General features: G+C 67.2%; 5 protein-coding genes across 7 annotated transcripts; 3 read left to right on the top strand and 2 right to left on the bottom strand.

The window, feature by feature from the left end:
- The first annotated feature begins 588 nt into the window (after positions 1 to 588).
- MAT2A (methionine adenosyltransferase 2A) lies at positions 589 to 7201 on the top strand. Of its 2 annotated transcripts, none has more exons than XM_067312504.1 (9): positions 589 to 804; positions 3371 to 3448; positions 3543 to 3665; positions 3753 to 3865; positions 3951 to 4094; positions 4186 to 4404; positions 4507 to 4689; positions 4783 to 4916; positions 5595 to 7201. In XM_067312504.1, exons 1-9 carry the CDS (start codon positions 714 to 716, stop codon positions 5695 to 5697), a joined length of 1188 nt encoding a protein of 395 aa, XP_067168605.1. In that variant the 5' UTR covers positions 589 to 713; the 3' UTR covers positions 5698 to 7201. The 2 variants fall into 2 exon arrangements, with proteins under 2 accessions (XP_067168605.1, XP_067168604.1); XM_067312503.1 differs by lacking the exon at positions 589 to 804 and adding an exon at positions 1138 to 1656.
- Positions 7202 to 7245: 44 nt separating this feature from the next.
- GGCX (gamma-glutamyl carboxylase) lies at positions 7246 to 16641 on the bottom strand. The gene is made up of 15 exons (XM_067312502.1): positions 16620 to 16641; positions 16289 to 16495; positions 15831 to 15989; positions 10438 to 10603; positions 10273 to 10351; positions 10062 to 10168; positions 9818 to 9981; positions 9442 to 9698; positions 8766 to 8897; positions 8515 to 8666; positions 8277 to 8446; positions 8071 to 8201; positions 7849 to 7996; positions 7578 to 7773; positions 7246 to 7492 (listed from the first exon to the last, which is right to left on the bottom strand). Exons 1-15 carry the CDS (start codon positions 16639 to 16641, stop codon positions 7327 to 7329), a joined length of 2256 nt encoding a protein of 751 aa, XP_067168603.1. The 3' UTR covers positions 7246 to 7326.
- A 170-nt stretch (positions 16642 to 16811) lies between these two features.
- Positions 16812 to 19244, top strand: VAMP8 (vesicle associated membrane protein 8). Its single transcript, XM_067312505.1, has 3 exons — positions 16812 to 16992; positions 17900 to 18040; positions 18964 to 19244. Exons 1-3 carry the CDS (start codon positions 16990 to 16992, stop codon positions 19105 to 19107), a joined length of 288 nt encoding a protein of 95 aa, XP_067168606.1. The 5' UTR covers positions 16812 to 16989; the 3' UTR covers positions 19108 to 19244.
- A 605-nt stretch (positions 19245 to 19849) lies between these two features.
- On the top strand, positions 19850 to 23834 carry LOC106493816 (vesicle-associated membrane protein 5-like). 2 transcript variants are annotated; one of them, XM_067312464.1, is made up of 3 exons: positions 19850 to 20079; positions 21629 to 21755; positions 22417 to 23834. In XM_067312464.1, the coding sequence occupies exons 2-3, from the start codon at positions 21672 to 21674 to the stop codon at positions 22618 to 22620; spliced, it is 288 nt and encodes a 95-aa protein (XP_067168565.1). In that variant the 5' UTR covers positions 19850 to 20079; positions 21629 to 21671; the 3' UTR covers positions 22621 to 23834. The 2 variants fall into 2 exon arrangements, with proteins under 2 accessions (XP_067168565.1, XP_067168564.1); XM_067312463.1 differs by having other exon boundaries at positions 21624 to 21755.
- A 718-nt stretch (positions 23835 to 24552) lies between these two features.
- C29H2orf68 (chromosome 29 C2orf68 homolog) lies at positions 24553 to 27537 on the bottom strand. Its single transcript, XM_067312361.1, has 4 exons — positions 27122 to 27537; positions 26628 to 26743; positions 25347 to 25474; positions 24553 to 24818 (listed from the first exon to the last, which is right to left on the bottom strand). Exons 1-4 carry the CDS (start codon positions 27214 to 27216, stop codon positions 24696 to 24698), a joined length of 462 nt encoding a protein of 153 aa, XP_067168462.1. The 5' UTR covers positions 27217 to 27537; the 3' UTR covers positions 24553 to 24695.
- Between the last annotated feature and the right edge of the window lie 85 nt (positions 27538 to 27622).

Genomic DNA, 27622 nt, shown 5'->3' with positions numbered 1-27622 from the left:
GATGGATGGGGCCGCAGGGCGGGTGGCAGCAGGCAGCGGTGGGAGGCAAGGCCGGGTCGTAGCGGCAGGGCCGGGCCGGACCGGACGAGCGTGTAGCGGCGGGCGGCGGTGCTGCCGGGCCACACAATGGAGGGGCCGCGCAGCCCCCAAGATGGCGGCGGCCGCGGTGCGGGCCGTCCTCGCCGCCCGCGGGAGCCGCACTGCGCCTGCGCGGCGCGCGCCCGCCTTTCCCCCCGGGCACCCGGCGCGGGCCGCGCGTTGCGCATGCGCACCCTGCCCGGCGCCTCGCGCCGCCGGCCGGCGGGGGAGGCTCCATGGGGCCGCGCCCGGGGGGGGGAGCGCAGGTGGTGCCGCTCCCCGCTCGCTCAGCCGTGCCCGGGAGGGAAGGGGATGATCCCCTCACCGCCGGCTTGACTCTATCGTCGGCTCGGCCCGCCGCAGAAGGTATGGTCGGGGCGGTCGGAGGGTGTGTGGGCCACTTGGTGTTACATAACGTTCCCCCCCCCGCCTGCGGCAAATGGTTTCGCCTCCCCGCCCCCAGGGCCCTCTCGGCGCGCACCATTGGCGCAAAGATGTGGGGGGCGGGGCCAGAGAGGGTATAAATAGAGGCGCGGCGGCAGGCGCCGCGCTTAGTCCTCCGCGGCCGTTCTCGCTCTTCGCCGCTGCCCGCCCGCCCCGCCGCCGCCTCCCGCTCCGCCAGCATCGCCGCCGCCATGAACGGGCAGCTCAACGGCTTCCATGAGGCTTTCATCGAGGAAGGCAGCTTCCTCTTCACCTCCGAGTCCGTGGGCGAGGGGCACCCAGGTGCGGACCGAACGGGGCCGGCCGGGGCGGGCGAGCGCGCAGGCGCGGCCCAGTGGCGCGCGCGCCGGCCGCCTCAGGGCGGGCGATGGGGGGAGGAGGAGGAGGAGGAGGGAGGGGGCGCGCGCGCCCCGTGCTGGGGGGGGGGAGGGATGACGCCACGGGGCGCGCGCGCAGTGCGGGGCGGCGCGCGCCGCATTGCGGCCCCCGGCGCGCACGTGCTTCCCGCGTTGGGGTGGGGGGGGGGGGCACCGGGGACGGCGGCGGGGCGGGGAGGGGGGGGGGGGTCCGTGCCGGTGCGGCGGGTGACGCAATGGCGACATGCGGCCGGGGGGCAGCGGTGAGTCAGCCGCTGCCGCCGCGGTGACTAAGCAGCTTGCGGGCCGCAACGAGCCCCCGGGCCCCGAGCCGTGTCCCCGGCTCCCCCCGCGGCAGCCAGCGCCCTCGTGGGCAGCGGTAAGAGCACCGCGGCCGCCCTGGCGTGGCCCCAGCTCCTCCGCACCCCGCCCGGGGGCCCGATCTGCAGCCTGGCTGCCAGGGTGGCGCTTTGCAGTGGTTAGAGCCCGCTGCCAGCCCCGGGGGGGGGGGGGTCCCGTGTCCTCTGTACCCCCGTGGGGCCAGATCTGCAGCCTGGCTGCCAGCACAGAGGTAAGTAGTGGTTCAAGCCCCCTGCCAGCTGCCTTCCTGCCCGGGGGGTGTCCCCAAGTCCTCTGCACCCCATGGGGCCGCATCTGTAACCTGGCTGTCATGGCGGAGGCATGCAGTGGTTAGAGCCCCCTGCCAGCCCCAGGGGGGGCCCCCAGGTCCCTTGTACCCCTTTGGAGGCAGATCCGCAGCCTGGCTGCCAGCACAGAGGTAAGCAGTGGTTAGAGCCCCCTGCCAACCCCAGGGGGGTCCCCAGGGTCTCGTGCCCCCCCCCTTGAGATGTAGGCAATCCCCTCTGGGACCCAACCCAGTGCTTGGCCACAGGAGCAGTGATGTGCAGTGGTTAGAGCACTTTGGCAGCCCCCCTTGCCCACCCTGGGGGTGTCCCCAGGTCTGCTGCATCCCCCGGGATGTGCCTGGCCCCCCCCCCCCCACTCCAGCTCTCCTTGACGTCTGGCAAGCATGGATCGGCACCAGGGATGCTGTAGGTGCTTTGGGTTGCCCTTTCCGTCGGGTCAGGTCGCCGGGGCAGCCCGGGCGTCCTTTCAGTACGGTCACAACATCATGTGCTCTCGCTCGCTCTCTTTGTGCTCTCCATTTTTGGGCACATGACTGGAAAAGTGCACAGCCAGCTGCTTTCCTCTGCCCCCGGGGCAGCTGGCAGCCTCTGCCGCCTGCCAGGGCGCTGCCAGGGCGCTCCCAGTGCCGTGGCCAGTAATCCAGCCGAGCGAACCGCTTCAGATGTGGTTTTCCGTTGCCCTGCGGCCAAGGTAGCGCTGGCCTTGCCCGGACACGGCTAGGCCAGCGTGTCTCCTGATGGCGTAACCGGAGAACTACCCCAGATACTTCCCTTAAGCGATGCAAAAACATTCTTGCGTTGCTTTGTCAGGTCGTTCCCTAGCTGGAAGGGCGCCGTGCACCTGACCGGGGTTTTGAAATCAGGTGTTGTCTCCAGGGGAAAAAAGGAGCTGTTTAGCAACCCCAATTGGAGGAGATTTCTGTGCACCCTGCCACGGAATAGGGCTGTTACCTCATGGGTTTAAGGTCCGTTTTAGTGCCCTTTAACCCTACGAAACGGCGAGGGGAGCCTCCCGTCTGCCTTTCCTTTTCTCCTCGCTACAATGGGCTGAAACGCAATGCTGGCCCGTCGCCCTCCTCTAAAATCCAGCCCGAAAGGTCGTCGTCAAGGACATCCGCAGTCCGAAGGGAAGTTGCTTATTCATTGTGGAACCCGAGTGGCTCGTGGGAAGCCCTTAGAGCGGGAGGAGGTTTTCATTACCCCGCAATAAAACATCCTCGGGGTTTTAAGCGACTGGATGTGGCGGGCTTGGCGCTGGCTGGGCGGCCAGCTGAAACCAGTTTTGCAGTCGGGGCCGGCTGCTGGCCGGCAGCGTACAGTACGGCCCGGCAAATTCCAGCTCCGGGGCTCCCCCCGGGGCAGCTGTTGACATCCAACACTCCTTCCGAAAGCAGCACCGGGGCTTAAGCTTGCACTGGAGGGGGCAGAACTGGCGCCCTCCAGATTTGGAAAACTGGCAACTTGGCGTGCGGCCCCGCGCCCTGTTTGGGGAGGAGGTGCTGGGTTCCCTTTCGGAAAACGGGAGCGCGGCGGCGGAATAGGTGGCTGAACTTAAGCCCTGACCCAAATGTAATTTGAGCGCAAGAGTTTGACTAGCAAATGCCTGAAATTCCACGCTAATAACCCGGAGCAGGGGACAAGGAAAGGGCTGTGTCTGCTGCAGGAAGCTGCTGGCTTAAGAGGAGGCTTGCGCTGGCCTGGGGCACCGCCGCAGTTGCTCGTGTTTCCAGATTAGCGTGGAAGCTCCCTGCGTCGGCCGCGATTTGCCGCGCTCAGCGGAGAGGGAAAGCGGCTCAGGAAGGAAGGGTTAGGCGGTAGCGATAAGCTCGCTCTTTTTTTCCTCAGATAAGATCTGCGACCAGATCAGCGATGCCGTCCTGGACGCCCACCTCAAGCAAGACCCTGACGCTAAAGTGGCCTGCGGTGAGTTGAGCCCCATTTTGGGAAGCGGGGGGACGGGAGGCAGCAAGCGCTCCGGCTGGACGATGCCAGAGGTGACCTTCTCTTTCCCCTTTAGAAACTGTCGCAAAGACGGGGATGATCCTCCTGGCGGGGGAAATCACTTCCCGAGCTGCTGTCGACTACCAGAAGGTCGTTCGGGACACCATCAAGCACATCGGTTACGACGATTCCTCCAAAGGTACGTGCCGCCGCTCGCTCCCTCGCGGCCGGTGTCGAGCGTGGACGGCCGTGGGGGCCGAGGAGCTAAAAACCCGCTTTGCCCTAGGCTTTGACTACAAGACTTGCAATGTGTTGGTGGCCCTGGAGCAGCAGTCCCCAGACATCGCCCAGGGCGTCCACCTGGACCGCAGCGAGGAGGATATCGGGGCTGGAGACCAGGTTAGCGTCCCCTTTCTACCTCGAGCGACCTTCTCCTCCGCGTGAGGGCGAGCGTTTGACCCCCCCGCCGTCTCTTTGCCGGCAGGGCCTGATGTTCGGCTACGCCACGGATGAGACGGAGGAGTGCATGCCCCTCACCATCGTCCTGGCGCACAAGCTGAACGCCAAGCTGGCCGAGCTGCGGCGCAACGGCACCCTGCCCTGGCTGCGGCCCGACTCGAAGACGCAGGTGAGGGCCTTCGGCCTCGGAGCTGCGCTCACTGCCGCTGCCCTCTCTTCTCGTCGGGAGCGTCCCGCCCCTGACGGCCGTCTCCTTTCAGGTGACGGTGCAGTACATGCAGGATCGCGGCGCTGTGATCCCCATCCGCGTGCACACGATTGTCATCTCGGTGCAGCACGACGAGGAGGTGTGCTTGGACGAGATGAGGGACGCGCTGAAGGAGAAGGTGATCAAGGCCGTGGTGCCGGCCAAATATCTGGACGACGATACCATTTACCACCTGCAGCCTAGCGGCCGCTTTGTCATCGGTGGCCCCCAGGTAAGGTGACTTTTTGGGGAGGCTTTGCGGCCATGCCGGAGCCTGTGGTTGAGCCAACCTGGTTCCCGAGGCGACGGTTCGTGACGGCGCTTCCCGTTGCAGGGTGACGCTGGCCTCACGGGCCGCAAGATCATCGTGGACACGTACGGAGGTTGGGGCGCCCACGGCGGCGGCGCTTTCTCCGGGAAGGACTACACCAAGGTGGACCGTTCGGCCGCTTACGCCGCGCGCTGGGTGGCCAAATCCCTCATCAAAGCCGGGCTCTGCCGGAGGGTGCTCGTGCAGGTAGGCGCCGTGGCGTGCCACGCTTTTGGGGGGGCTGGGGAGCGACCTTGACCGCTGCTGGCTCGATTCACATCTCCTCCTCCCCTCGCCCAGGTTTCCTACGCCATCGGGGTGTCGCATCCCTTGTCCATCTCCATCTTCCACTACGGCACGTCCCAGAAGAGCGAGCGGGAGCTGCTGGAGATCGTCAAGAAGAACTTCGACCTCCGCCCTGGGGTCATCGTCAGGTAAAAGCGGGGAGGCGCGCCGCCGGGGAACCGGGGGTGGCGGGAGCGGGCGCACGGCGCGCCTGGCTGGCCGGCGGCGACGACGGGCGCAGACCGCGGGTTTTCCCCCCCACACACACCTTGCCCTCGCCCCGCCGGGAGTAGCGAGGAGCGGTTCCCTACGCGGAGCTCGCCGCTGCTTTTGGGGGCGGAGGGCGCCCGTAGCCCCCCTCCGCGGGCAGAGAGCCCAGAGCCGAGCGCCCGCCCGGACTAGCTGCCCCGCCGTGGGCACGACCTCGTGCTGCTGTTCGCTGCCTCTTTCGCCACCCGTGCTGGAAACATCAGATTTAAAGGGAGAAGCAGCCTTTGGGCTAGGACAAGAGCTGCTTAAGCCGGAAGATAAGTGCTTTCGGGCGGACCGGGTGCTGCTGAAGGGGGTAAGTATCCGCCGGCAGCTGAGAAACCGCCACGCGCTTGTAGCTTCTCCGGCCGTTTCCTCGCGACAGCCCGGGAAGCTACAACCGTTCCGGGAAGAAGGGAGCAGGACAGGGAGGCGGCCCCCAGGCCGGAGCCAGCAGCGAGGCGGCGTCGCCCGCCGTGGCCAGCGCCCCGGCCCCCGCAGGACAGGGAGGAGGTTTGTGCGTGGCGTTTTTTTGGGCCTCGGACGCTCTTACTAAGTTGAGGACTTGTATATTCCAGGGATCTGGATCTGAAGAAACCCATTTATCAGAGGACTGCAGCCTATGGCCACTTTGGTAGGGACAGTTTCCCCTGGGAAGTTCCCAAAAAGCTAAAATACTGAAAGTGTTAGGCTTTTTTCCCCACTCCTGTTGGCGTAGGCTACAGAGAAGCTTGCAGGCTCTGGGGGAAAGAGCTCCTCTTCCCTAAGCTCTCCTGTCCTCCTTTCCAGCTCTTGCTCACCTCTGTCTGTCGCCATGATTTCAGTTGTGTGGGGACCACCCGGGCCCTCGGGCCTCTCCCCGCGGCGGGCGGCAGCAGCGCGCTCGCACCCCGTGCCCCCCCCCTTTGCCCCCGAGGGTGCCCTCCTTCCGCCCGCGCGGGCACGAGCCCCCTTTTCCCCGGCGCTGCCGCCGTCCTGGTGACGCGCGCTTGACGTCTGTGGGTCCCTCCGGCATCTATCTGCCTTTTAGTTTTTTAACTCTCGTGACGTCTGAGCTCGGAGACGCCAAAGCGCTCCCGGCCCCCGCTTGGCCTCCCCCCCTCCTTCCTCCGACTGTCACTTTTTTACGGGAACCGTTTTCCCTGTCCTGGAGCCCGCACCGGCTGGCCCTTTGCCGCGCGCCTCCTCCCGCTCGGACCTTGGTGGTGCTGTTTTTGTTCCTAACTCCCAGCTCTCGAGCGGCACCGGATTTTAACCTCTCCGCTTCCAGCTCTTTCTCTCTCTTTCTCTCGGAGGACGTATGTAATAAGGGGAGGGGGGAGGGTTTAAAACCCAACCCACCCCCCTCAATCCCACCTGTAGCTCAGCACTAGCCCAACGGCGCCCGACTTGCCGAGCTCCGGCACCGGCCCGAGCTCCGTAGGCTGCGTGCTTTGGTACCGGAGAAATTTTTGTTGTCGTTGTTTTTTTCTTTATAAGAAAGCTAAAAATGAATCCACAACTGCACAACACCCCCCCCCTCCTCCCACCCTTGAGCTTTGCGCTGGGAGGTGACGGCGGAGCGGGGAGAGGGGGCACAGCGGAAAGGCTCTCCCAGCTCCGGGGAAAAGGGGAAGGAGGGAGGGGGGGAAAACTGGCCCTTCATACTTGAACGTTTTTTCTAATGGCTTATTTATTGTGTCCTGAGGCGCGGGGCGTAAGTACAGAGAAGCCCCCGGGCTCAGACGGCAGCTCTTATTTTCCCGAAAGCCCCCCTGCACCTTGATTCCTGGCTGCTTTTTTTTTTTTTTCCCCCTCCCACCCCGGCAGGCCGAGGTGTCCTACAGAAAAACCTCGGGTCCCACCTGCCGGGGTTAAAAAAAAAAAACTGAGGGGGGGGGAAAATTAGGTTGTAAAACAGATGAAATGGGGGGAGAGGGGAGGGCAAAACTGGGGGCGCTCCGGGCCCGGGATCACGGCTCATTTGGCCGGTGTGGTACAGAGAAGCCGGCTTGTTTACGTGCCTGTCCTGGGTCCATCGCCCCCAGAAAGTGCCTTGGGGGGGGGGGGTGAGGGTGGCGGGGGGCTTTCTCTCTCTTTCTCTTTTTCTTTCTCTCTTAATAATTTTTTTCTGGAGGTTTTATTACATATGTCTCGATTTCACCAATTAATTCACAAATCAATAAAACCGCTAGGTTCTACCGTACCCGCGTGGGGCAAGCGCCTGCTGCCGGCTCTAAGCAAAGGGAGTCCGTGTTGGGCTTAAAAAAGTTTATTGGGGGGGGGGGCCCTGGTGCCCCCCCCATGGCACAGAGGGATGGAAGCTGGGGCTCACAGTTCGGGGTGCTGCTCGGCGGCCCCCTGGCCCCCACCGCTGCCAGGGTGGGCGCTCTCCTCCTGGCCGCGCAGGTTGGCGAAAGCCACCTCCTGCGCCAGCTGCTCCAGGGGTGGCCGGCCCAGCGCCAGGTTGCGCAGGGAGATGAAGGTCATCAGGGCGCTGTGATGGGGGGGGGGGGGGCAAAAAGGTGCTGGGAATGGCATAAAATAGAGGAAAACAGGGAAAAAAAAGGGGGGGAGCTCACCTGCGTCGGAAGAGGTAATATTTTTTGACGAGGAAGCGGCGGAAGCGCTGCGCCAGGCTTTCGTCGCGCCGCCGGCCCAGCTCCTCCAAGCGCCGCTGGCGCCGCAGGAAGGCCAGCACCACCGGGTCGGCCTCGGCGCCGTCAGCCAGCGGCTCGCCCACGATGGGCCGCAGCTCGGGGGGCAGCGGCTCCAGCTCTGCGGGGTGCGGTGTGGGGTGAGCTGGGGCCTGTGTGCCCTTTTTTGGGGTGAGGGGGTGCAGCACCCACTCACCGCTGCCGTTCTGCACCCGCTCCCGCAGCTCCTGCAGGCGCGTGAGGTTCCTCTCCAGCGCCAGCGCCGTGGTGTTGACGTAGACGTACATGTAGCATGAGGGCTCCGGTGAGACCGTGTGCACCTTGTGGTACTGCCCGGCGGGCAGCTGTGGTGGAGAGGGGGGGCATCAGTGCCTGCTTGGCCCCCCCACCCACCCCACGGCACCTGCCGGCTGCTCACCTGCAGCCCCTCGCCCTCCTGCAGTGTGTGGTTGCTGCCCTGCTCCACCAGCTCCACCATCACCTCACCCTGCAGCACTCGCAGGCTGGTGTTGCCCAGGTCCTCGCTCACAAAGTTCTCCAGGTGCAGGCCTGGAGGAGAGGGGGGGGAAGAGAGCTATGGGTGCCCGCAGCACCCACGGGTGCCCCCGTCACCTGCGGGGCTACCTGGGAAGTCGGCGATGAAGACCACCTCGGTGTGGTTGTCCAAGGTGCTCTCCAGGGCCTGCAGCCTGGCCCGCCAGGGCGACAGCTCCAGCAGCAGCGGCAGCAGCCAGGGCGTGGGGTGCCAGGGCGACCACTCGGCCTGCACGATGTCCACCCGCGGGTCCACCAGCCTGTGTGGGGACGGGCGTGAGGCCACTGCTGCGCTGCCACCCCCCCCCTCCTGGTCCCCGTCACCCACCGCTGCTGGAAGCGGTCGTTGATGGACACCCAGACATCGAAGTAGATCTGGGGCTGCGAGACGTTGTAGCGGGGCAGCAGGTGGCTCAGGCAGGCCGAGTACTGCTTCAGCATGTCCGCGTGGTCCTTCCAGCGGCGGCTCTGCGTGAACACCTGCGCGACCCACCCCAACCCATGGGTGCTAGCCCCCTTTCCCCCCCCCAACCCTGCTCCCCCACCTCGGGAAGGACCCAGGTGTCCAGGCGTGCTCACCCCTGGCTTGAGGTAGCCCACCTCGCCGGTGAGCCCGTCACGGTAGGTGATCTTGACGTGCTGGTGGAAGCGGGAGTGAACCATCATGTCCCAGGAGTAGCCGTAGAGGCCGTTGGTCCAGTTGTTGTAGCCCTGGTGGTGGTGGTGGGGGGAATGGGGACACGTGGGGTGGCTCCAGGGGACAAACGGGGTGACACCGGGGTGTCCACAATGGTGAGGAGAACACTGGGGTGGCCCAACTCCCTTGGCCCTGTGCCCCCTTCCTCCTGCTGCCCCCAGTAATGTCCCTGTGCTCCCCCTAATTGTCCCCTCATCCCTGTGCCCCTAGAAATGTCCTGGTAGTGCCCTCTTGCCCCCCCCCCAAATTCTCCCCCTCCTCCCTGTGCCCCCAGAAATGCCCCTGGGTACTGCCCCCTTGTCCCTGTGCCCCCTTCCCCCTATTGCCCCTGGTAACGTCCCAGTGCTCCCCCAAATTGTCCCCTTGTCCCTGTGCCCCCAGAAATGCCCCTGCCAGCGCCCTCTTGCCCCCTCCAACTTGCCCCCCCGTGTCCCTCTGCCCCCAGAAATGCCCTGGCAGTGCCCTCTTGCCCCCTCCAAATTGCCCCCTTGCCCTCTTTCCCTTTGAGCACCCCCAGCACCCCCCAAAACACCCCCCCACCCCCATACCCCCCCCCACCTGGGTGATGAAGTGAGAGTAAGGCAGGAAGAACTGCTCCAGCACGTAGAGGAGGGTGAAGAGGGCAGCGAGGTGCTGCCGGGGCCGGGGGCGCCGAGCTCGCCGGCCCCCGTAGGCGCAGTCGGCGCTGGGCCGCGGCGGCGCCGTGCTGGGCAGCGCTCGCCGCAACCAGCCGGGGCAGCGGGCGCAGAGCCGCCGCGGCCAACTCGCCTCGCAGAACAGCCCGCTGCTCGCCAGCATGGTGTAGGGGAACATGCCTGGAGGGTGGGGGGGGGACTGCATCAGGGACACGTCCCCCCACCCAAACCCGCGCACCCTTCTGCCTGGCCCACCGTGGGGGGCATAAAAACGCTGGCGTCCCCAGCGCCGAGCTCACCGATGCTGAAGAGCTGCGAGTTCATGCAGTGGAAGTAGGTGACGAAGACGAGGGCCACGGGCCGCGTGGCGTCGAAGAAGAGCAGGAAGCCGGCGGAGAGATCGAGCAGCAGCCCGCCGCCGTGCACCACCAGCAGGCTCGTCGCCTCCTCCGAGAGCACCAGCCTGCGGGCAAGAGCCACCGTGCCACGCGTTGCCGGGTGTCCCCCCCCCCCCCCCCGTGTCCCCACCGCGTCCCCGCTCACTTGAAGGGGGCAAAGAGCCAGTGGCGGGCAAGGGAGCCCATGGAGTAGCCGCCCACCCAGTCGGCGTCCAGCTTCTTCAGCCCCGCGATGAAGTAGACGATGAAGATCTGTGAGAAAAGGGGGGGAGAGCGGCAGCCGAGGTGATGGTGGACCCAGGCATCTGGGACTTGGGGACACCCCATCCCCACCCCGCGGGACCCTCCGGCCCAACCTGCGCACGCAGCAGCGTGTAGTTCCACAGCGGCACGTGGGCGTTTCTCTTGTGTGGCCGAAAAAGCCCGTCAACGGACCTGCCGGTGGAAATGGGGGGGTAACGACAGGCGCTGAGGTGGCACCTGGGAGCGGGGCGGGCAGAGGGGACGTCGGCGTCACCCACCCGTAGCGGTCGGCGCCCAGCAGCGCCAGCTGGAAGGCCAGCAGCCCGTAGAGGTAGGAGTGGTTGTTCCAGGCCGTCTTGTCGAGCAGGAAGACGTACCAGTAGGGTCCCAGGAAGGCCAAGCAGCTCAGGCGGTAGCAGCACCCTGCCATGATGCCCAGGGCACCTGCGGGCACCGCCGGGCACCCCTCAGGCACCGCCCCGGCTCGTCCTGGTGTGCGTCACCGTCCCCGTCCTCCCCAGCACGTGTCCTCCCTGCCTGGCACAGTGCCCTTCCCCTGGGCTATCCTGTCACGGTACCTGTCCCCATCCTGTGCCGTCCCTGTATCCGTCCCGTTGCCGTGCCCATCGCTGTGCCATCCTGGTGCCTGTCCCTGTCCTTTCCCTGTGCCCAACTTCCTTTGGGTCATCCTGGTACCCGTCCCTGTATCCATCACGGTGCCCATCCCCGTCCTTCTCCCATGCCATCATAATGCCCATCCCTGTCCTTCTCCCGTGCCATCATGGTGCCCATCTCCGTCCTTCTCCCATGCCATCATGGTGCCCATCCCTGTCCTTCTCCCGTGCCATCACTGTACCCATCTCCATCCTTCTCCCGTGCCATCACGGTGCCCATCCCTGTCCTTCTCCTGTGCCATCACAGTGCCCATCTCTGTCCTTCTCCTGTGCCATCACGGTGCCCATCTCTGTCCTTCTCCTGTGCCATCATAGCGCCCATCCCCATCCTTCTCCCATGCCATCACGGTGCCCATCCCTGTCCTTCTCCTGTGCCATCACAGTGCCCATCTCCATCCTTCTCCCGTGCCATCATGGTGCCCATCCCTGTCCTTCTCCTGTGCCATCACAGTGCCCATCTCTGTCCTTCTCCTGTGCCATCACAGTGCCCATCTCCATCCTTCTCCTGTGCCATCATGGTGCCCATCCCCATCCTTCTCCCGTGCCATCACGGTGCCCATCCCTGTCCTTCTCCTGTGCCATCACAGTGCCCATCTCCATCCTTCTCCCGTGCCATCACGGTGCCCATCCCTGTCCTTCTCCTGTGCCATCACAGTGCCCATCTCTGTCCTTCTCCTGTGCCATCACGGTGCCCATCTCTGTCCTTCTCCTGTGCCATCACAGCGCCCATCCCCATCCTTCTCCCATGCCATCACGGTGCCCATCCCTGTCCTTCTCCTGTGCCATCACAGTGCCCATCTCCATCCTTCTCCCGTGCCATCACGGTGCCCATCCCTGTCCTTCTCCTGTGCCATCACAGTGCCCATCTCTGTCCTTCTCCTGTGCCATCACGGTGCCCATCTCTGTCCTTCTCCTGTGCCATCACAGTGCCCATCTCCATCCTTCTCCTGTGCCATCATGGTGCCCATCCCCATCCTTCTCCCGTGCCATCACGGTGCCCATCCCTGTCCTTCTCCTGTGCCATCACAGTGCCCATCTCCATCCTTCTCCCGTGCCATCACGGTGCCCATCCCTGTCCTTCTCCTGTGCCATCACAGTGCCCATCTCTGTCCTTCTCCTGTGCCATCACGGTGCCCATCTCTGTCCTTCTCCTGTGCCATCACAGTGCCCATCTCCATCCTTCTCCCGTGCCATCATGGTGCCCATCCCCATCCTTCTCCCGTGCCATCACGGTGCCCATCCCTGTCCTTCTCCTGTGCCATCACAGTGCCCATCTCCATCCTTCTCCCATGCCATCATGGTGCTCATCCCTATCCTTCTCCCGTGCCATCACGGTGCCCATTCCTGTCCTTCTCCCGTGCCATCACGGTGCCCATCCCTGTCCTTCTCCCGTGCCATCATGGTGCCCATCCCCGTCCTTCTCCCATGCCATCACGGTGCCCATCCCTGTCCTTCTCCCGTGCCATCACGGTGCCCATCCCTGTCCTTCTCCTGTGCCATCACAGTGCCCATCTCCATCCTTCTCCCGTGCCATCACGGTGCCCATCCCTGTCCTTCTCCTGTGCCATCACAGTGCCCATCTCTGTCCTTCTCCTGTGCCATCACGGTGCCCATCTCTGTCCTTCTCCTGTGCCATCACAGTGCCCATCTCCATCCTTCTCCTGTGCCATCATGGTGCCCATCCCCATCCTTCTCCCGTGCCATCACGGTGCCCATCCCTGTCCTTCTCCTGTGCCATCACAGTGCCCATCTCCATCCTTCTCCCGTGCCATCACGGTGCCCATCCCTGTCCTTCTCCTGTGCCATCACAGTGCCCATCTCTGTCCTTCTCCTGTGCCATCACGGTGCCCATCTCTGTCCTTCTCCTGTGCCATCACAGTGCCCATCTCCATCCTTCTCCCGTGCCATCATGGTGCCCATCCCCATCCTTCTCCCGTGCCATCACGGTGCCCATCCCTGTCCTTCTCCTGTGCCATCACAGTGCCCATCTCCATCCTTCTCCCATGCCATCATGGTGCTCATCCCTATCCTTCTCCCGTGCCATCACGGTGCCCATTCCTGTCCTTCTCCCGTGCCATCACGGTGCCCATCCCTGTCCTTCTCCCGTGCCATCATGGTGCCCATCCCCGTCCTTCTCCCATGCCATCACGGTGCCCATCCCTGTCCTTCTCCCGTGCCATCATGGTGCCCATCCCCGTCCTTCTCCCATGCCATCACGGTGCCCATCCCTGTCCTTCTCCCGTGCCATCACGGTGCCCATCCCTGTCCTTCTCCTGTGCCATCACAGTGCCCATCTCCATCCTTCTCCCGTGCCATCACGGTGCCCATCCCTGTCCTTCTCCTGTGCCATCACAGTGCCCATCTCTGTCCTTCTCCTGTGCCATCACGGTGCCCATCTCTGTCCTTCTCCTGTGCCATCACAGTGCCCATCTCCATCCTTCTCCCGTGCCATCATGGTGCCCATCCCCATCCTTCTCCCGTGCCATCACGGTGCCCATCCCTGTCCTTCTCCTGTGCCATCACAGTGCCCATCTCCATCCTTCTCCCATGCCATCATGGTGCTCATCCCTATCCTTCTCCCGTGCCATCATGGTGCCCATCCCCATCCTTCTCCCGTGCCATCACGGTGCCCATCCCTGTCCTTCTCCTGTGCCATCACAGTGCCCATCTCCATCCTTCTCCCATGCCATCATGGTGCTCATCCCTATCCTTCTCCCGTGCCATCACGGTGCCCATCCCCATCCTTCTCCCGTGCCATCACGGTGCCCATCCCTGTCCTTCTCCCGTGCCATCATGGTGCCCATCCCCGTCCTTCTCCCATGCCATCACGGTGCCCATCCCTGTCCTTCTCCCGTGCCATCACGGTGCCCATCCCTGTCCTTCTCCTGTGCCATCACAGTGCCCATCTCTGTCCTTCTCCTGTGCCATCACGGTGCCCATCTCTGTCCTTCTCCTGTGCCATCACAGTGCCCATCTCCATCCTTCTCCTGTGCCATCATGGTGCCCATCCCCATCCTTCTCCCGTGCCATCACGGTGCCCATCCCTGTCCTTCTCCTGTGCCATCACGGTGCCCATCTCCATCCTTCTCCCGTGCCATCACGGTGCCCATCCCTGTCCTTCTCCTGTGCCATCACAGTGCCCATCCCCATTCTTCTCCCGTGCCATCACGGTGCCCATCCCTGTCCTTCTCCTGTGCCATCACGGTGCCCATCTCCATCCTTCTCCCGTGCCATCACGGTGCCCATCCCTGTCCTTCTCCTGTGCCATCACAGTGCCCATCCCCATTCTTCTCCCGTGCCATCATGGTGCCCATCCCCATCCTTCTCCCGTGCCATCACGGTGCCCATCCCTGTCCTTCTCCTGTGCCATCACAGTGCCCATCTCCATCCTTCTCCCGTGCCATCATGGTGCTCATCCCTATCCTTCTCCCGTGCCATCACGGTGCCCATCCCCATCCTTCTCCCGTGCCATCACGGTGCCCATCCCTGTCCTTCTCCCGTGCCATCACGGTGCCCATCCCTGTCCTTCTCCCGTGCCATCACGGTGCCCATCCCCATCCTTCTCCCGTGCCATCACGGTGCCCATCCCTGTCCTTCTCCTGTGCCATCACAGTGCCCATCTCTGTCCTTCTCCTGTGCCATCACGGTGCCCATCTCTGTCCTTCTCCTGTGCCATCACAGTGCCCATCTCCATCCTTCTCCCGTGCCATCATGGTGCTCATCCCTATCCTTCTCCCGTGCCATCACGGTGCCCATCCCCATCCTTCTCCCGTGCCATCACGGTGCCCATCCCTGTCCTTCTCCCGTGCCATCACGGTGCCCATCCCTGTCCTTCTCCCGTGCCATCACGGTGCCCATCCCCATCCTTCTCCCATGCCATCACGGTGCCCATCCCTGTCCTTCTCCCGTGCCATCACGGTGCCCATCCCTGTCCTTCTCCTGTGCCATCACAGTGCCCATCTCCATCCTTCTCCCGTGCCATCATGGTGCCCATCCCCGTCCTTCTCCCATGCCATCACGGTGCCCATCCCCGTCCTTCTCCCGTGCCATCACGGTGCCCATCCCTGTCCTTCTCCCGTGCCATCATGGTGCCCATCCCCGTCCTTCTCCCGTGCCATCACGGTGCCCATCCCCGTCCTTCTCCCGTGCCATCACGGTGCCCATCCCCATCCTTCTCCCATGCCATCACGGTGCCCATCCCCGTCCTTCTCCCGTGCCATCACGGTGCCCATCCCTGTCCTTCTCCCGTGCCATCACGGTGCCCATCCCTGTCCTTCTCCCGTGCCATCACGGTGCCCATCTCCATCCTTCTCCCGTGCCATCACGGTGCCCATCCCCGTCCTTCTCCCGTGCCATCACGGTGCCCATCCCCGTCCTTCTCCCATGCCATCACGGTGCCCATCCCCGTCCTTCTCCCGTGCCATCACGGTGCCCATCCCTGTCCTTCTCCCGTGCCATCACGGTGCCCATCCCTGTCCTTCTCCCGTGCCATCACGGTGCCCATCTCCATCCTTCTCCCGTGCCATCACGGTGCCCATCTCTGTCCTTCTCCTGTGCCATCACAGTGCCCATCTCCATCCTTCTCCCATGCCATCACGGTGCCCATCCCTGTCCTTCTCCCGTGCCATCACGGTGCCCATCTCTGTCCTTTTCCTGTGCCATCACGGTGCCCATCTCCATCCTTCTCCCGTGCCATCACGGTGCCCATCTCTGTCCTTCTCCTGTGCCATCACAGTGCCCATCTCCATCCTTCTCCCATGCCATCACGGTGCCCATCCCTGTCCTTCCCCCGTGCCATCCCAGTACCTGTCCCTGTGCCATCCTGGGACCTGCCCCTGCCACTACCCTTCCCCTGAGCCTCCCCACACTAGCCCCCATGCCTGTCCCCATCCTCCCCCTGTGCCAGTGCCATGCCGTCACCAGTCCCCACGTCACCCCAGTCCACAGCGCCCGCCCTGTCCTCCCCCCGTGCTCGTCCCCGTCCCGGCGCGGCTCACCGAGGAACATGATGGCGTAGAGCAGGTACATCCAGTCGAGGGGCAGCGGCGCCAGGAAGGGCAGCAGCGGGAAGCGGCAAACCTCGAGGCCGTCCAGGAAGCGCTGGTCCAGGTGCCCCAGGCCCCGCTCCTGGGGGATGTCCAGCGCCATCAGCAGCCCTGCGGCCAGGCACACGGCTCAGGGACCCAGGCGTCCGGGCCTCCCCCCTCCCCCCCCCAAACAGCAGGAGGTCCCAGGCGTCCGGGTCCCCCCCCCAACAGCAGGAGGGCCCAGGCGTCCGGGCGGCCACTGCCCTCCCCACTCCCAAAGCCCCGTGCTGACCTTCGCTCTGGTGTTGGCGCAACGTAGGCCGGACGCCTGGGTCCCTCCATCCCCCCGGTGGCACCGGGGGCAGTAAGGCCCTGCCGCCTCCCCCCCCGCCCCCCCCTCCCCGGACGCCTGGGCCCCGGGGGCTTACCGAAGGCGCAGCGGAAGGCGCCGAGGGCGGCGGGGTCGGCGGGCCGGTGCAGCAGGCGGACGAAGCGGTGCCACCGGGTCAGCTCGCGGGGCTCGAAGCCGAGGAGGCGGCGGGCGCGGCTCGGCCCCGGTGCCGGTGCCGGCCCCGAGGGGGGCTCCGGTGGGTACCCCCCGCCGGGCCGCCCGCGGGGCCTGCGCCGCGCCGCGCCTAAAGCGAGACAGCGGCGGAGTCAGAGGGCAAAGGGCAACCGGTTACCGGCTCCCCCCTCCCTCCCCCCGCCGCGGAGGGGGGGCCCAGGCGTCCGGGCCCGGGAGCGGCGGGAGCCCCCTACCTGCCGCCGCCGCCGCCGCCATCGCCCCGCCCCCCCCGCGGGGGCCCCGCCCCTCGCCCCACCCCCGACACGTCAGCGGCCGCAAAGCGCCGCCGCGGGTGTCGCGCTGGGCCTGGGGAGGGGGCGGCGAGGGAGGGGGGGGGGGGAGACGCTGCCGGCGGGGACCGGCCGCCCCTCCCCCCGCCCCCCCGCCCAGCCTGTGACCTCTGACCCCTTCCCCCTGCCCCCCTCGTGACCTCTGACCCCTGGCCGCCGCCGCTCCCGGAAGGGCACCTGCGGGGCGGGGCCGGGCGGCAAGAGGAAGCACCGGGCGGCCCCGGCAGCGGCACCGCCACCGGCCCCGGTCCCGGCCCCGGCCCCGGCCCCAGCCATGGTGAGCGCCGGGGCTGCCGGGCCGCGAAGGGGAAGCGGCGGCGGCGCCGTTGGGTGCCTCCGCCGGGGGGGGCGGGGGGGGCCCGGGGCAGCCCGGGGTCTGCGTAGGGTCCCTGGGGGTCCCGTGTCTCTGTGGGTCCCTGTGGGGTGTTGGGGGTCCCTGTGGGGTGCCCAGGCTCTATGTGGGGTGCAGGTGGGTCCCTGTGGGGTGCCAGGAGTGTCCGGGGTCCCTGTGGGGCACCCAGGGTGCATACAGGGTCCTTATGGGGTGCCAGGAGGCCCTGTGGGGTGCCCGGGGTGCGTGTGGGGTCCCTGCTGGGGTGCCCGGGGGTCTCTGTGGGTGCCAGAGGTGCATGTGGGGTGCCCAGAGTCCATGTAGGGTGCCCAGGGCACATATAGGGTCCCTGTGGGGTGCATATGGGTCCCTGTTGGGGTGCCTGGGGTCTGTGTGGGGCACCCAGGGTGCATACAGGGTCCTTATGGGGTGCCCGGGGTCCGTGTGGGGCACCCAGGGTGCATGTGGGGTCCTCTGGATGCATACGGGGTCCCTATGGGGTGCCTGGAGGCCCTGTGGGGTGCATGTGGGGTGCCTAGAGTCCATGTAGGGTGCTCAGGGCACATATGGGGTCCCTGTTGGGGTGCCCAGGGTGCATATGGGGTCCCTGTGGGGTGCCTGGAGTCCCTGTGGGGTGCCAGGGGTGCGCGGGGTCTTTGTGGGTGCCCCAGGTGCATACGGGGTCCCTGCGGGTGCCCGGAGGCCCTGCAGGGTGCCGGGGTGCTCGGGGTCCGTGTGAGTGCCCGTAGGGCGCCCAGGCCGTGCGTGGGGTGCCTGGGGGGTGCTCAGCCCCCACGCCTGGGCACCGGGGGGCCGGGTGCCCACCCTGACGCCCGGCGCGGTGCCGCGGCAGGCGGGCAGCGAGCGGGTGCGGGACCTGCAGAGCGAGGTGGAGGGCGTCAAGACCATCATGACGCAGAACGTGGAGCGCATCCTGGCGCGGGGCGAGAACCTCGACCACCTCCGCAACAAGACCGAGGACCTGGAGGCCACGGTGAGGGGCCCGGCGGGTGCCCTGCACCCCCCTTGCGGAGCCTGGCGGGGTGGGGGGGACACCCAACCGCTCGGCGGGTGCCCGGTGCTGGGCACGTCCCGGGGGAAGCCACCATGGGCACTGGGCACAGCCCCAGCCACCTTTGGGGACACGGGGTTGGATGCAGGGTTCCTGGCATGGGTAGAGGGTCCCCAAAGTGGCACCAGGTCCCCAGGGTGGGCACAGGGTCTCTCAGTGGCTGCAGGGTCCCTGGAGTTGGCACTGGCTCCCTAAGCAGGAGCTGGGTTCCCAAAGTGGCACCAGGTTCCCAGATGGGTGCAGGGTCCCCAGGGTGGGTGCAGGGTCCCTAAGTGGGTGGAGGGTCCCCAGGGTGGTACCAGGTGCCCAGATGGTCCCTGAGGTGGGGTCATGGGATGGGGGCAGGGTCTCCAAGGTGGCACCAGGTCCCTGGTGGTCCCTGAGGTGCAGGACACAGGGTCATGGGATGGGGGCAGGGTCTCCAGGGTGGTACCAGGTGCCCAGATGGTCCCTGAGGTGCAGGACACAGGGTCATGTGATGGGTGCAGGGTCTCTAGGGTGGTACCAGGTGCCCAGATGGTCCCTGAGGTGGGGTCATGGGATGGGTGCAAGGTCTCCAGGGTGGCACCAGGTCCCCAGGTGGTCCCTGAGGTGCAGGGCACAGAGTCATGTGATGGGTGCAGGATCTCCAGGGTGGCACCAGGTGCCCAGATGGTCTCTGAGGTGGGGTCATGGGATGGTGCAGGGTCTCCAAGGCGGCTCCAGGTGCCCGGGTGGTCCCTAAGGTGCAGGGCACAAGGTCATAGGATGGGTGCAGGGTCCCCAAGGTGTCCCCAGCTCCCCGGGGTGGGGGGGAGGACCCCAGGGTGCAGCACCCTGAGCCCGCTGCCCGCCTCTGCCTGCAGTCGGAGCATTTCAAGACAACCTCGCAGAAGGTGGCCCGCAAGTACTGGTGGAAGAACCTGAAGCTCCTCCTCATCCTTGGCCTCGTGGGCGTCATCATCCTCATCCTCATCATCCTTCTCGCCACGGGCGTCATCCCCACCTAGGGGCGCTGCGCCGGGCACCCATCCCCCCGTGCCTTTGGGGAGGCCGAGGCGCCCCGCGGGTGCCCGGGCGCCGCGGCTCCCCCCCCCTTCTCCCTGTGTTTCTCCGTGTCCGCGGGCAATACAGCGAGTCCGTACAAGCCGCCTGTGGGGCCACCGGGGACGAGGACGGGGACGTGGGCACCCTGCCCGCGCGGAGGGAGCGGTGCCAGGCGGGCAGCTGGCGCCGTGCGGGGACAAAGGGCGCAGTGTCTCGGCGGTGGCGCCGCCGTGCCAGGGGCCCGCGCTTTGGGGGGGGGAACCTGGGCATCCGGGCTGGGGGCACCCATGTCTCTGGGGGTGGGGGGCACCTGGTTGTTTGGGATGGGACGGGACCCACTTCTGTGGGGCTGGGTGGGGGGGGGGAGGACCCAGGTGTCTGGGGTTGGGTAACCCAGGGGGCACCTGGGTTTGGGGGAGGGTGACCCACGTTTCTGAGATGGGGGGGTGCGGGGGGAGCCCAGACCCCTGTCTCTAGGCCTGGGGGGGGCACCCAGGTGGCCGGGGGCACCCAGGCATCAGGGCTGGGGGGAGGAACCCCCATTTCCAAGAAGGGGATGGGGGGGGGCACCCACATTTCTGGGATGGGGCAGGACCCAGGAGTCTGGCCGGGGTGGGGGGGAGCCGATGCCCCCTCCCGGGGGCAGTTGTCGGTGCTGGGGGGGGGTGGGTGGGATGACCTGGTGCCCGGGAAGGGGGGGGGGGGGTGGGATGACCTGGTGCCCGGGACGGGGCTTCCCACGCTGCCGGGACCGGGGGGGGGCCGGGCTAACCGGGTCCCTCCTGCCGGGGGAGGCCCCTGGGGCGGGCCGGGTCGGGTCGGACCGGGGCAGAGCCGCCTGCCACCGTCCCCGGGAGCGGCGCAGTCCCCGTCCCCGTTCCCGTCTCCGGAGCCGCCGCGGCGCCGTCCCAGCCCGTCGGGGCGGCGGAGCCATGGTGAGCACCGGGAAGCACCGGCGTCGCTTTCGCTTTCGGTTCCCGGAAAGTGGCGGAGGGGAAGGGGGTGGGAGGGTCCCGCCGGGACCGGGCTGTGCGCGGGGGGGGGGCCCGCTATGCCCGGTGTCCCGGGGAAGCCGGGGGGGGGTGGTCCCCGTCGGGGCCGGTGTCCCGGGATCCGTCTCGGCCGTCCCCGGTGACCTTGGGCGGCCCCGGGGAAACTGTGGCCGGGGGGGGACGGGACGACACTGGGGGGGGTAGGGTCCCCCTCCCGGGGGCTCGGGGACTGTCCCCGGGTTCGCGGGACGCCCCGGGGGCCGCGGCAGCCCGTTCCCCGGTTCAGGGCTCCCACGGGCGCTTCCCACTCCGGGGGCGGAAGCCGGGGCCCCGCGGGGCCGGCGGCCCTCGCTGGCGGTGGCCCGTGTCCCCGGCGGGTGCCAAGCCCTGTCCCCACCATGCAGCCCGTGTGGCCCCTCTGGGCGATCCCTGCGTGGCCCTGTCCTGTCCCCCCCCCCAAATGTCCCTGTGGCCCTGTCCCCGTGTATCCCCTCCTGTACCCACCATGGCCTCGGCCCCATGTGCCCTGTCCCCATGTGGCCCTGTGCCCAGGTCCCCACGTGCCCCCTCCCCATGATCCCTGTGCACTCTGCATGGCCCCGTCCCCATGGTCCCCGTCCCTGCAGTCTCTGTTTGCCCTTTCCCTGTGGTCCCCCTGAGCCCTGTCCCCATGTGCCCCATCCTCCCAGTCCCTGTTTACCCGTCCCCATGTGTCCTGTCCCCATATGCCCTATATGGTCCGGTCCCCATGTGCCCCATCCCTGCAGTCCCCATGTGACCTGTCCCTATGTGCCCTGTATGGCCCTGTCCCCATGTGCCCCGTCCCTGCAGTTCCCATTTGCCATGGTCCCCATGTGTCTGGTCCCCATGTGCCCTATATGGCCCTGTCCCCGTGTGCCCTGTCCCCATGTGCCCCATCCCTGCAGTCCCCGTGTGCCCTGTCCCCATATGCCACATCCCTGCAGTCTCTGTGTGCCCTGTTCCCATGTGCCCCATATGCTTTGTGTCCATGGTCCTCATGTGCCCTATATGGCCCTGTCCCCATGTGCCCTGTCCCCATATGCCACATCCCTGCAGTCTCTGTGTGCTCTGTTCCCACATGCCCCATATGCTCTGTGTCCATGGTCCCCATATGCCCCATACGGCCCTGTCCCCGTGTGCCCTGTCCCCATGTGCCCCATCCCTGCAGTCCCCGTGTGCCCTGTCCCCATATGCCACATCCCTGCAGTCTCTGTGTGCCCTGTTCCCATGTGCCCCATATGCTCTGTGTCCATGGTCCTCATGTGCCCTATATGGCCCTGTCCCCATGTGCCCTGTCCCCATATGCCACATCCCTGCAGTCTCTGTGTGCTCTGTTCCCACATGCCCCATACGCTCTGTGTCCATGGTCCCCATATGCCCCATACGGCCCCGTCCCTGTGTGCCCTGTCCCCACAATGCCCATGTGCCCCGTGTGGCCCCGTCCCTGCTGACCCTGTCCCCCCCAGTCCAGGCTGGAGCAGTGCCAGCAGGAGGCCGAGGAGGTGGCACAGATCATGAAGGAGAACTTCACCAAGACGCTGGAGCGTGAGGGCAAGCTCAGCGACCTGGACAACCGGGCTGAGGAGCTGCGCAGCATGGTAGGGGCACGACGGGTGGCACCGTGCTGTGGGCACCATGGGGACACAGAGCCCCACTGCCGGGACGTATGGCCCCAGGCACAGTGCTGGGTGGGCACTGTGTGTATGGCCCTGGATGGCCACCATGGGGACATATGGCTCTGGGCACCATGCTGGGTAGGGATGTAGAGCCCTGGATGGCCACCATGGGGACATATGTCCCCAGGCACCATCCTGGGTGGGCACTGTGGGGATACAGAGCCCTGGATGGCCACCATGGGGACATGTGTCCCCGGGCACCATCCTGGGTGGGCACTGTGGGGATACAGAGCCCTGGATGGGCACCACGGGGACATAGAGCCGTGGGCACCAGGCTGGGTGTGCACTATGGGAATATAGAGCTCTGGATGGCCACCATGGGGACATATGGCTCTGGGCACTGTGCTGGGTGGGCACTGTGGAGACATGTGGCCCCGGACACTGTGCTGGGTGGACACCAGAGGGACACAGCCCTGAACGGGCACTATGGGGCCATATGGCCCTGGACACCGCACTGGGTGGGCACCACGGGGTCATCAAGCCCCAGATGGGCACCGTGGGGACATTGAGGCCTGGCTGGGCATCGCGGGGTGTCCCTGCATGGCAGTGCCCATCCCGGTGCCCATGTGCCATTTGTCCCCAGGGCCAGACGTTCACGCGGACGAGCCGGGCGGTGGCACAGAAGCAGCGGGTCAGGCACCGGTGCTGGTGCCTGGTGCTGGTGGGGCTGGCTGTTGGCCTCACCGTCATCATCCTCATCGTGGTGCTGGTGCTGTGGCTGGGTGGTACCAGCAACACCCCCCCGGTGCCCCCTGCCATCACCCGTGCCACCCCCGGTGAGGACTGAGGCCCCCGCAGCCCACCCCTGCCAGCGCCTCCGGAGACCCTACAATAACATGTCATCTGGACCTGCTTTGGGGAGACCCTACAATAACAAGCCAGCAGGACCCACTCCGGGGACACCCTACAATAACAAACCAGCAGGTCCTTCTTCAGGGAGACCCTACAATAACAAGCCCACAGGTCCCATTCTGGGGACACCCTACAATAACAAGCCAACAGGACCCACTCCGGGGAGACCCTACAGTAACAAGCCAGCAGGACCCACTCTGGGGAGACCCTACAATAACAAGCCCACAGGTCCCGTTCTGGGGACACCCTACAATAACAAGCTATTGGACCCACTTTGGGGAGACCCTGCAATAACAAATCACTGGGTCCTGCTCCAATGGGACCCTACAGTAACATGCCACCGGGATCTGCTTTGGAGAGACCTTCCAGTAAGAAACCATGGGCACCTACTTTGGGGAGACCCTACAATAACAATCTACTGGGTCCCACTCCAAGAAGACCCTACAATAAAAAGCCACTGGGACCCACTTTGGAGAGAGCCTGCAACAACAAATCAGCTGGACCCACTCTGGGGACGCCCTACAAAAACAACGGGACCCTACAATAACAAAGCCCCAGGCCCTGCTTCAGGGAGACGCTACACCACCAAGCCAGTGGGACCTGCTCCGAGGAGACCCTACAATAACAAAGCCCTGGGACCTGCTCCAGAGACTGTTGACGATAACAAACCACCAGGTCCTGCTTTGGGGAGACCCTACAATAACAAAGCACCGCAGGGAGGGGTGACCCTGGCCTGGGGGGCACCGCCTGGGCAGGGGGAATCACCCTCTGCCACCTCCCCCTTGGGTGCCCCAGTGGGGACGGTTGAGGACCCACATGTCCGCTAGCAGGGCCCCCTTTTCCCTGGGATGCCACCCATTTCCAGTCCCAACCTCCTGCCTGGTGTGGGACACGGCAGGACCCCGGGGTGCTGCAGCCCGGTGCCACCTCCCCACACCCTGGGGCGGCCCTGGGTGCCACAGGGCACCCGTGGACCCAGCCTGGGCCCTCCCAGGGCATGGCATCCCCTGGGCACCCATGGGCGAGTGTCACCCGGGCATGGCATCGCCCCGGCACCCGTGGCACAGCCTGGCACCCCTCCCCGGGTGGCAGCGGAGCCACAACCGTCTTCACCCTAAGTCTCTCTACAGCCACTACCGAGATTAAAAAAAAAAACACTAAAAATCCCCGAGTTTGTCCTGCTGCTGCAGGTGCTGCGGCCCCACACCTGGGAGGGGACAGGGACACCAGGGAAAGGATGGGGACCCCAGGGACCCGATGGCCCCAGAAGTGCCTGAGAAGGGGACAGGGACCCTGGGGACTCGATGGCCCTGGAAGTGCCTGGAGAAGGGGACAGGGGCCCTGCGGACCCAATGCCTTGGCAGTGCCACCCCAGAGCCCCAGGGGACGGGGACCCTGGGGACTTGGTGGCCCTGGAAGTGCCCAGAGAGGGAACAGGGACCCCAGGAAAAGGATGGGGACCCCAGGGACCCGATGGCCCTAGAAGTGCCTGAGAACGGGACAGGGACCCTGGGGACCCGACACCCTGGCAGTGCCACCTGAGCCACAGGGGATGGGGACACTGGGGACCTGATGGCCCTGGCAGTGCCTGGGGAAAGGGACAGGCACACTGGGGACCTGACACCTTGCCAGTGCCACCCCAGAGCCCTGAGAGGGGACAAGACAGGGGACACGGGGTGACATCCCCGGGGTGGGTGGCAATGGGTGAGGCCACGCTGCAGCCCCCGGGAGAGCAGCCCCCATGCAGCCACGGCAGCACCCATGGGTGCAGCGCCTTGGCCCCGCAGCCCGGCCACCAGGGTCCCTGCCAGGCTCCTGTTGTCCCCACCCCGTGCCTCAGTTTCCCCAGTGACAGCCGCACGCTGGGGCCTCGCAGCACCTTTATTGGCATCGGACACCGACCGGCCCCAGCTGCCACCGTCCCCTCCCGGGCTGGCGATGTCCCCCCCCGCCTCCCCGCCCCGCTGGCACTGCCGGGGGCCGGGGCAGAGCCGGGGTGGGTGCCCCCCGTCACCGGGTCCCGCGGCGCTTGCTAAGCTCGTCCTGCACCCGTTGGCACAGGGCCCGGCGCAGGGCGGGCTCCAGCGGGCTCCGGGCGCACACCCGCTGCGTCACCTCCTCCGCGCTGTCCGCCTGTGGCACCCCCCCACCCCAATGCCGTCAGCGGCGCCCGTGGGTGCCTGCCGTCCCCCGCTAAGGTCCCCTGCTCTGCGCCCTGGGGCACCCGTCTGCACCCAGGGCCATCTGCCACCTCCCCAGCACCCACCTGCACTGGGGCACCCGCTGCCCCCACAGCACCCGCCTGTACCCCAGAGTATCCCCCTTCCCAGGGGCACCCACTGTCTTCCAGGGCACCCAAAACCCACCGTCCACCCCCTAAACCTAAGGGCACCCACTCAGGGCAACTGGCACCCACAGCCCCCTGCACCCACAGCCCCCCCTGCGCCCCAGGGGCACCCGCTGCCCTCCCCGCACCACCCGCCTGCACCCAGGGGCACCCACTGCCCCCCTCTGTCCCTGGGCACCCGCGGGTGCACCCAGGGCATCGCGCAGGCAGGAGGGGACACCCAGCCTCCCCCCGCTGCACCCTGGGCACCCTTGAAGCGCGGTGGCACGGTGCAGAGGTCAGAGGCGGGGGGGCCTGGATGCCGGGGTCCCCACCTGGTGCACGATGACAGCAGTGACGCTCCCGTCGTCCCCCTCGTACTCGAGGCAAAAGAGCCGAGGCCCGCGGGCGTCCGCGGCGGTGGCACCCGCGCTGCTCTCGCCCGGGCTTCGCGCCGCCCCCCCTGCCGGCGCCCGGCACCCTCAGTGGCGCTGCGGGGGCACTGGGTGCTGTGGGGGCCCCCCCCATGCCCCCAGCCCACCCCGGGGTGCCCCCGGGCACCAGCCTACCCCCCCAGCCCTCCTTTAGGTGCCCCTCGCTCCCCAGCCCACCCCGGGGTGCCCCCCGTGCCCTGGCACACCTTGGGTGCCCCCCCACATCCCCCACACCCCAGGGTGCCCCCCATGCCCTAGCTCACCTCAGGGTGCTCTTCGTGACCCAAATCTCCCTGGGGTGCCCCCCTCCCCAGACTCCATCCCTCCCTTAGGTACCCCCCCATGCCCTGGCCCACCCCAGGGTGCCCCCCCATCCCCAGCCCTCCCTTGGGTGCCCCCCATGTCCCAGTGCACCCCAGGGTGCCCCCCCTGCCCAGCCCTCCCGTGGGTGCTCCCCATGCTCCAGTGCACCCCAGGGTGCCTTCCTATGTCTCAGCTGTCCTTCGGGTGCTCCCCACACCCTGGGGTCCCCCCCATCCCCAGCCCTCCTTTGGGTGCTCCCCACACCCTCGCCCACCCCAGGGTGCCCCCCATGCCCCAGTGCACCCCAGGGTGCCCCCCCATCCCCATCCCTCCTTTGGGTGCTCCACACACCCTCGCCCACCCCAGGGTGCCCCCCTGTCCCCAGCGCTCTCTCAGGTGCTCCCCACACCCTCACCCACCCCAGGGTGCCCCCCATGCCCCAGTGCACCCCAGGGTGCCCCCCCGTCACCAGCCCTCCCTTGGGTGCTCCACACACCCTCGCCCACCCCAGGGTGCCCCCCTGTCCCCAGCCCTCTCTCAGGTGCTCCCCACACCCTCGCCCACCCCAGGGTGCCCCCCATGCCCCAGTGCACCCCAGGGTGCCCCCCCATCCCCATTCCTCCCTTGGGTGCTCCCCACACCCTCGCCCACCCCAGGGTGCTCCCCATGCCCCAGTGTACCCCAGGGTGCCCCCCGTCCCCAGCCCTCCCTTGGGTGCCCCCCACACCCTCGCCCACCCCAGGGTGCCTCCCTACGTCTCAGCTGTCCTTCGGGTGCTCCCCACACCCTGGGGTCCCCCCCATCCCCATCACTCCCTTGAGTGCTCCCCATGCCCGGACCCACCCCAGGGCGCCCCCCCCCCGCCCCCTCGGTGCTCACCGGGGCCGCGGGGCCGGTAGACCTGCTGGTCGGGGCGGCGGGGCCGCGGCGGGGCCGGCGTGTGGCGCTTCCGTGCCCGTCCCCGGGCCTGCCGCACCGCCCGCTCGTAGGCGTCCCTGCACCGGCACCGGTACCGGCACCGACCCGCTCAGCGTCGCCGCCACCGGCACCGCGCCGCCGAGTGCCGGGGGGGGGGGGGCGCGGGCAGGGGCCCCGGGAGGATATGGGGGCCCCGGGGGAGTTGTCCTGGTGGGGCTCGGGGGTCCCGGGGGTACTTTGGGGTCCCGGGGGGGCGGTGGGGGTCCTGAGGGGAGTCAGGCGGGGTCCCGGGGAGGCATTAGGGTCCCGTGGGGGTCTCCGGGGGGTCCCGGGGGTGCTTTGGGGTCCCGGGGGGGGCCGTGCGGGTGCACTGGGGCCCCTCGGGGGCCCCGGCGATGCCCTGGGCTCCCGGGGGCGGGACAGGGGGTGCCGCGAGGCGGCCCTGGCGCCGGTACCTGGCGATCTGGTTGCGGCGGATGTGGCGCACGAAGCCGTGGCTCATGTCGAGCCGCCCGCCCGGCCGGCAGCGCCAGCCCGCGCCCGCCTCCATCGGCCGCCGCTCCCGGGACCGGCCCGCCGCCGCCGCCCCCCGGGGCCTCCCCCCTGCGGGCACCGGCAGGGGCGGCGGTGGCGCGGAGCGGTCGGGACTGTCCCCGGAACCGGGCCCCCGAGGGTGCCCGGCGCTGTACACCGCGCCCGGCCGAAAAAGGGACGCTGTCCCTTTAAAAGCCCCGCCGGCCGCACCGGCGCCAGTGCGCACGCGCTGCCGCGCCGCCAATGGGCGGGAGCCGGCTCATTGCGCAGGCGCCGAGGGGGTTTCCCGCCTCCACCCACCCCCGGGCGGCTCATCCGCTCATGCGCAGTAGCCGGGGTGCGGCCGTTCCGCTTCCGGATTGGAACGGCGCATGCGTAGTGCCTGACACAGAGGTGGTGACAGGGGGCGGTGGAGCGCCCGG

This window comes from Apteryx mantelli, chromosome 29 (genome assembly GCF_036417845.1).
Source record: "Apteryx mantelli isolate bAptMan1 chromosome 29, bAptMan1.hap1, whole genome shotgun sequence".
NCBI classification, from domain to species: domain Eukaryota; kingdom Metazoa; phylum Chordata; class Aves; order Apterygiformes; family Apterygidae; genus Apteryx; species Apteryx mantelli.
The sequence above is the reverse complement of the archived record's forward strand: the minus strand, read 5'-3'. Positions and strand labels throughout refer to the sequence as shown.

Bases quoted from the DNA above. Each gene is read 5' to 3' on its own strand.
- C29H2orf68 (XM_067312361.1), bottom strand. From the start codon at position 27,216: ATGGAGGCGGGCGCGGGCTGGCGCTGCCGGCCGGGCGGGCGGCTCGAC. The intron at 26,744-27,121 runs GTACCGGCGCCA...GTGCCGGTGCAG, and splicing joins CGCCGCAACCAGATCGCCAG to GGACGCCTACGAGCGGGCGG. The intron at 25,475-26,627 runs GTGAGCACCGAG...GGGCGCCGGCAG, and splicing joins CTACCGGCCCCGCGGCCCCG to GGGGGGCGGCGCGAAGCCCG.
- VAMP8 (XM_067312505.1), top strand. The intron at 18,041-18,963 runs GTGAGGGGCCCG...CTCTGCCTGCAG, and splicing joins CCGAGGACCTGGAGGCCACG to TCGGAGCATTTCAAGACAAC.
- MAT2A (XM_067312503.1), top strand. From the start codon at position 1,560: ATGCAGTGGTTAGAGCCCCCTGCCAGCCCCAGGGGGGGCCCCCAGGTC. The intron at 3,449-3,542 runs GTGAGTTGAGCC...TTTCCCCTTTAG, and splicing joins TGACGCTAAAGTGGCCTGCG to AAACTGTCGCAAAGACGGGG. The intron at 3,866-3,950 runs GTTAGCGTCCCC...CTTTGCCGGCAG, and splicing joins ATATCGGGGCTGGAGACCAG to GGCCTGATGTTCGGCTACGC.
- GGCX (XM_067312502.1), bottom strand. From the start codon at position 16,641: ATGGCGGCGGCGGCGGCGGCAG. The intron at 15,990-16,288 runs GTAAGCCCCCGG...GCCTGGCCGCAG, and splicing joins CGCCTTCCGCTGCGCCTTCG to GGCTGCTGATGGCGCTGGAC. The intron at 7,774-7,848 runs GTGAGTGGGTGC...CGCACCCCGCAG, and splicing joins GCGGGTGCAGAACGGCAGCG to AGCTGGAGCCGCTGCCCCCC.
- LOC106493816 (XM_067312463.1), top strand. From the start codon at position 19,855: ATGACCTGGTGCCCGGGACGGGGCTTCCCACGCTGCCGGGACCGGGGG. The intron at 20,080-21,623 runs GTGAGCACCGGG...TGTCCCCCCCAG, and splicing joins GTCGGGGCGGCGGAGCCATG to TCCAGGCTGGAGCAGTGCCA. The intron at 21,756-22,416 runs GTAGGGGCACGA...ATTTGTCCCCAG, and splicing joins CTGAGGAGCTGCGCAGCATG to GGCCAGACGTTCACGCGGAC.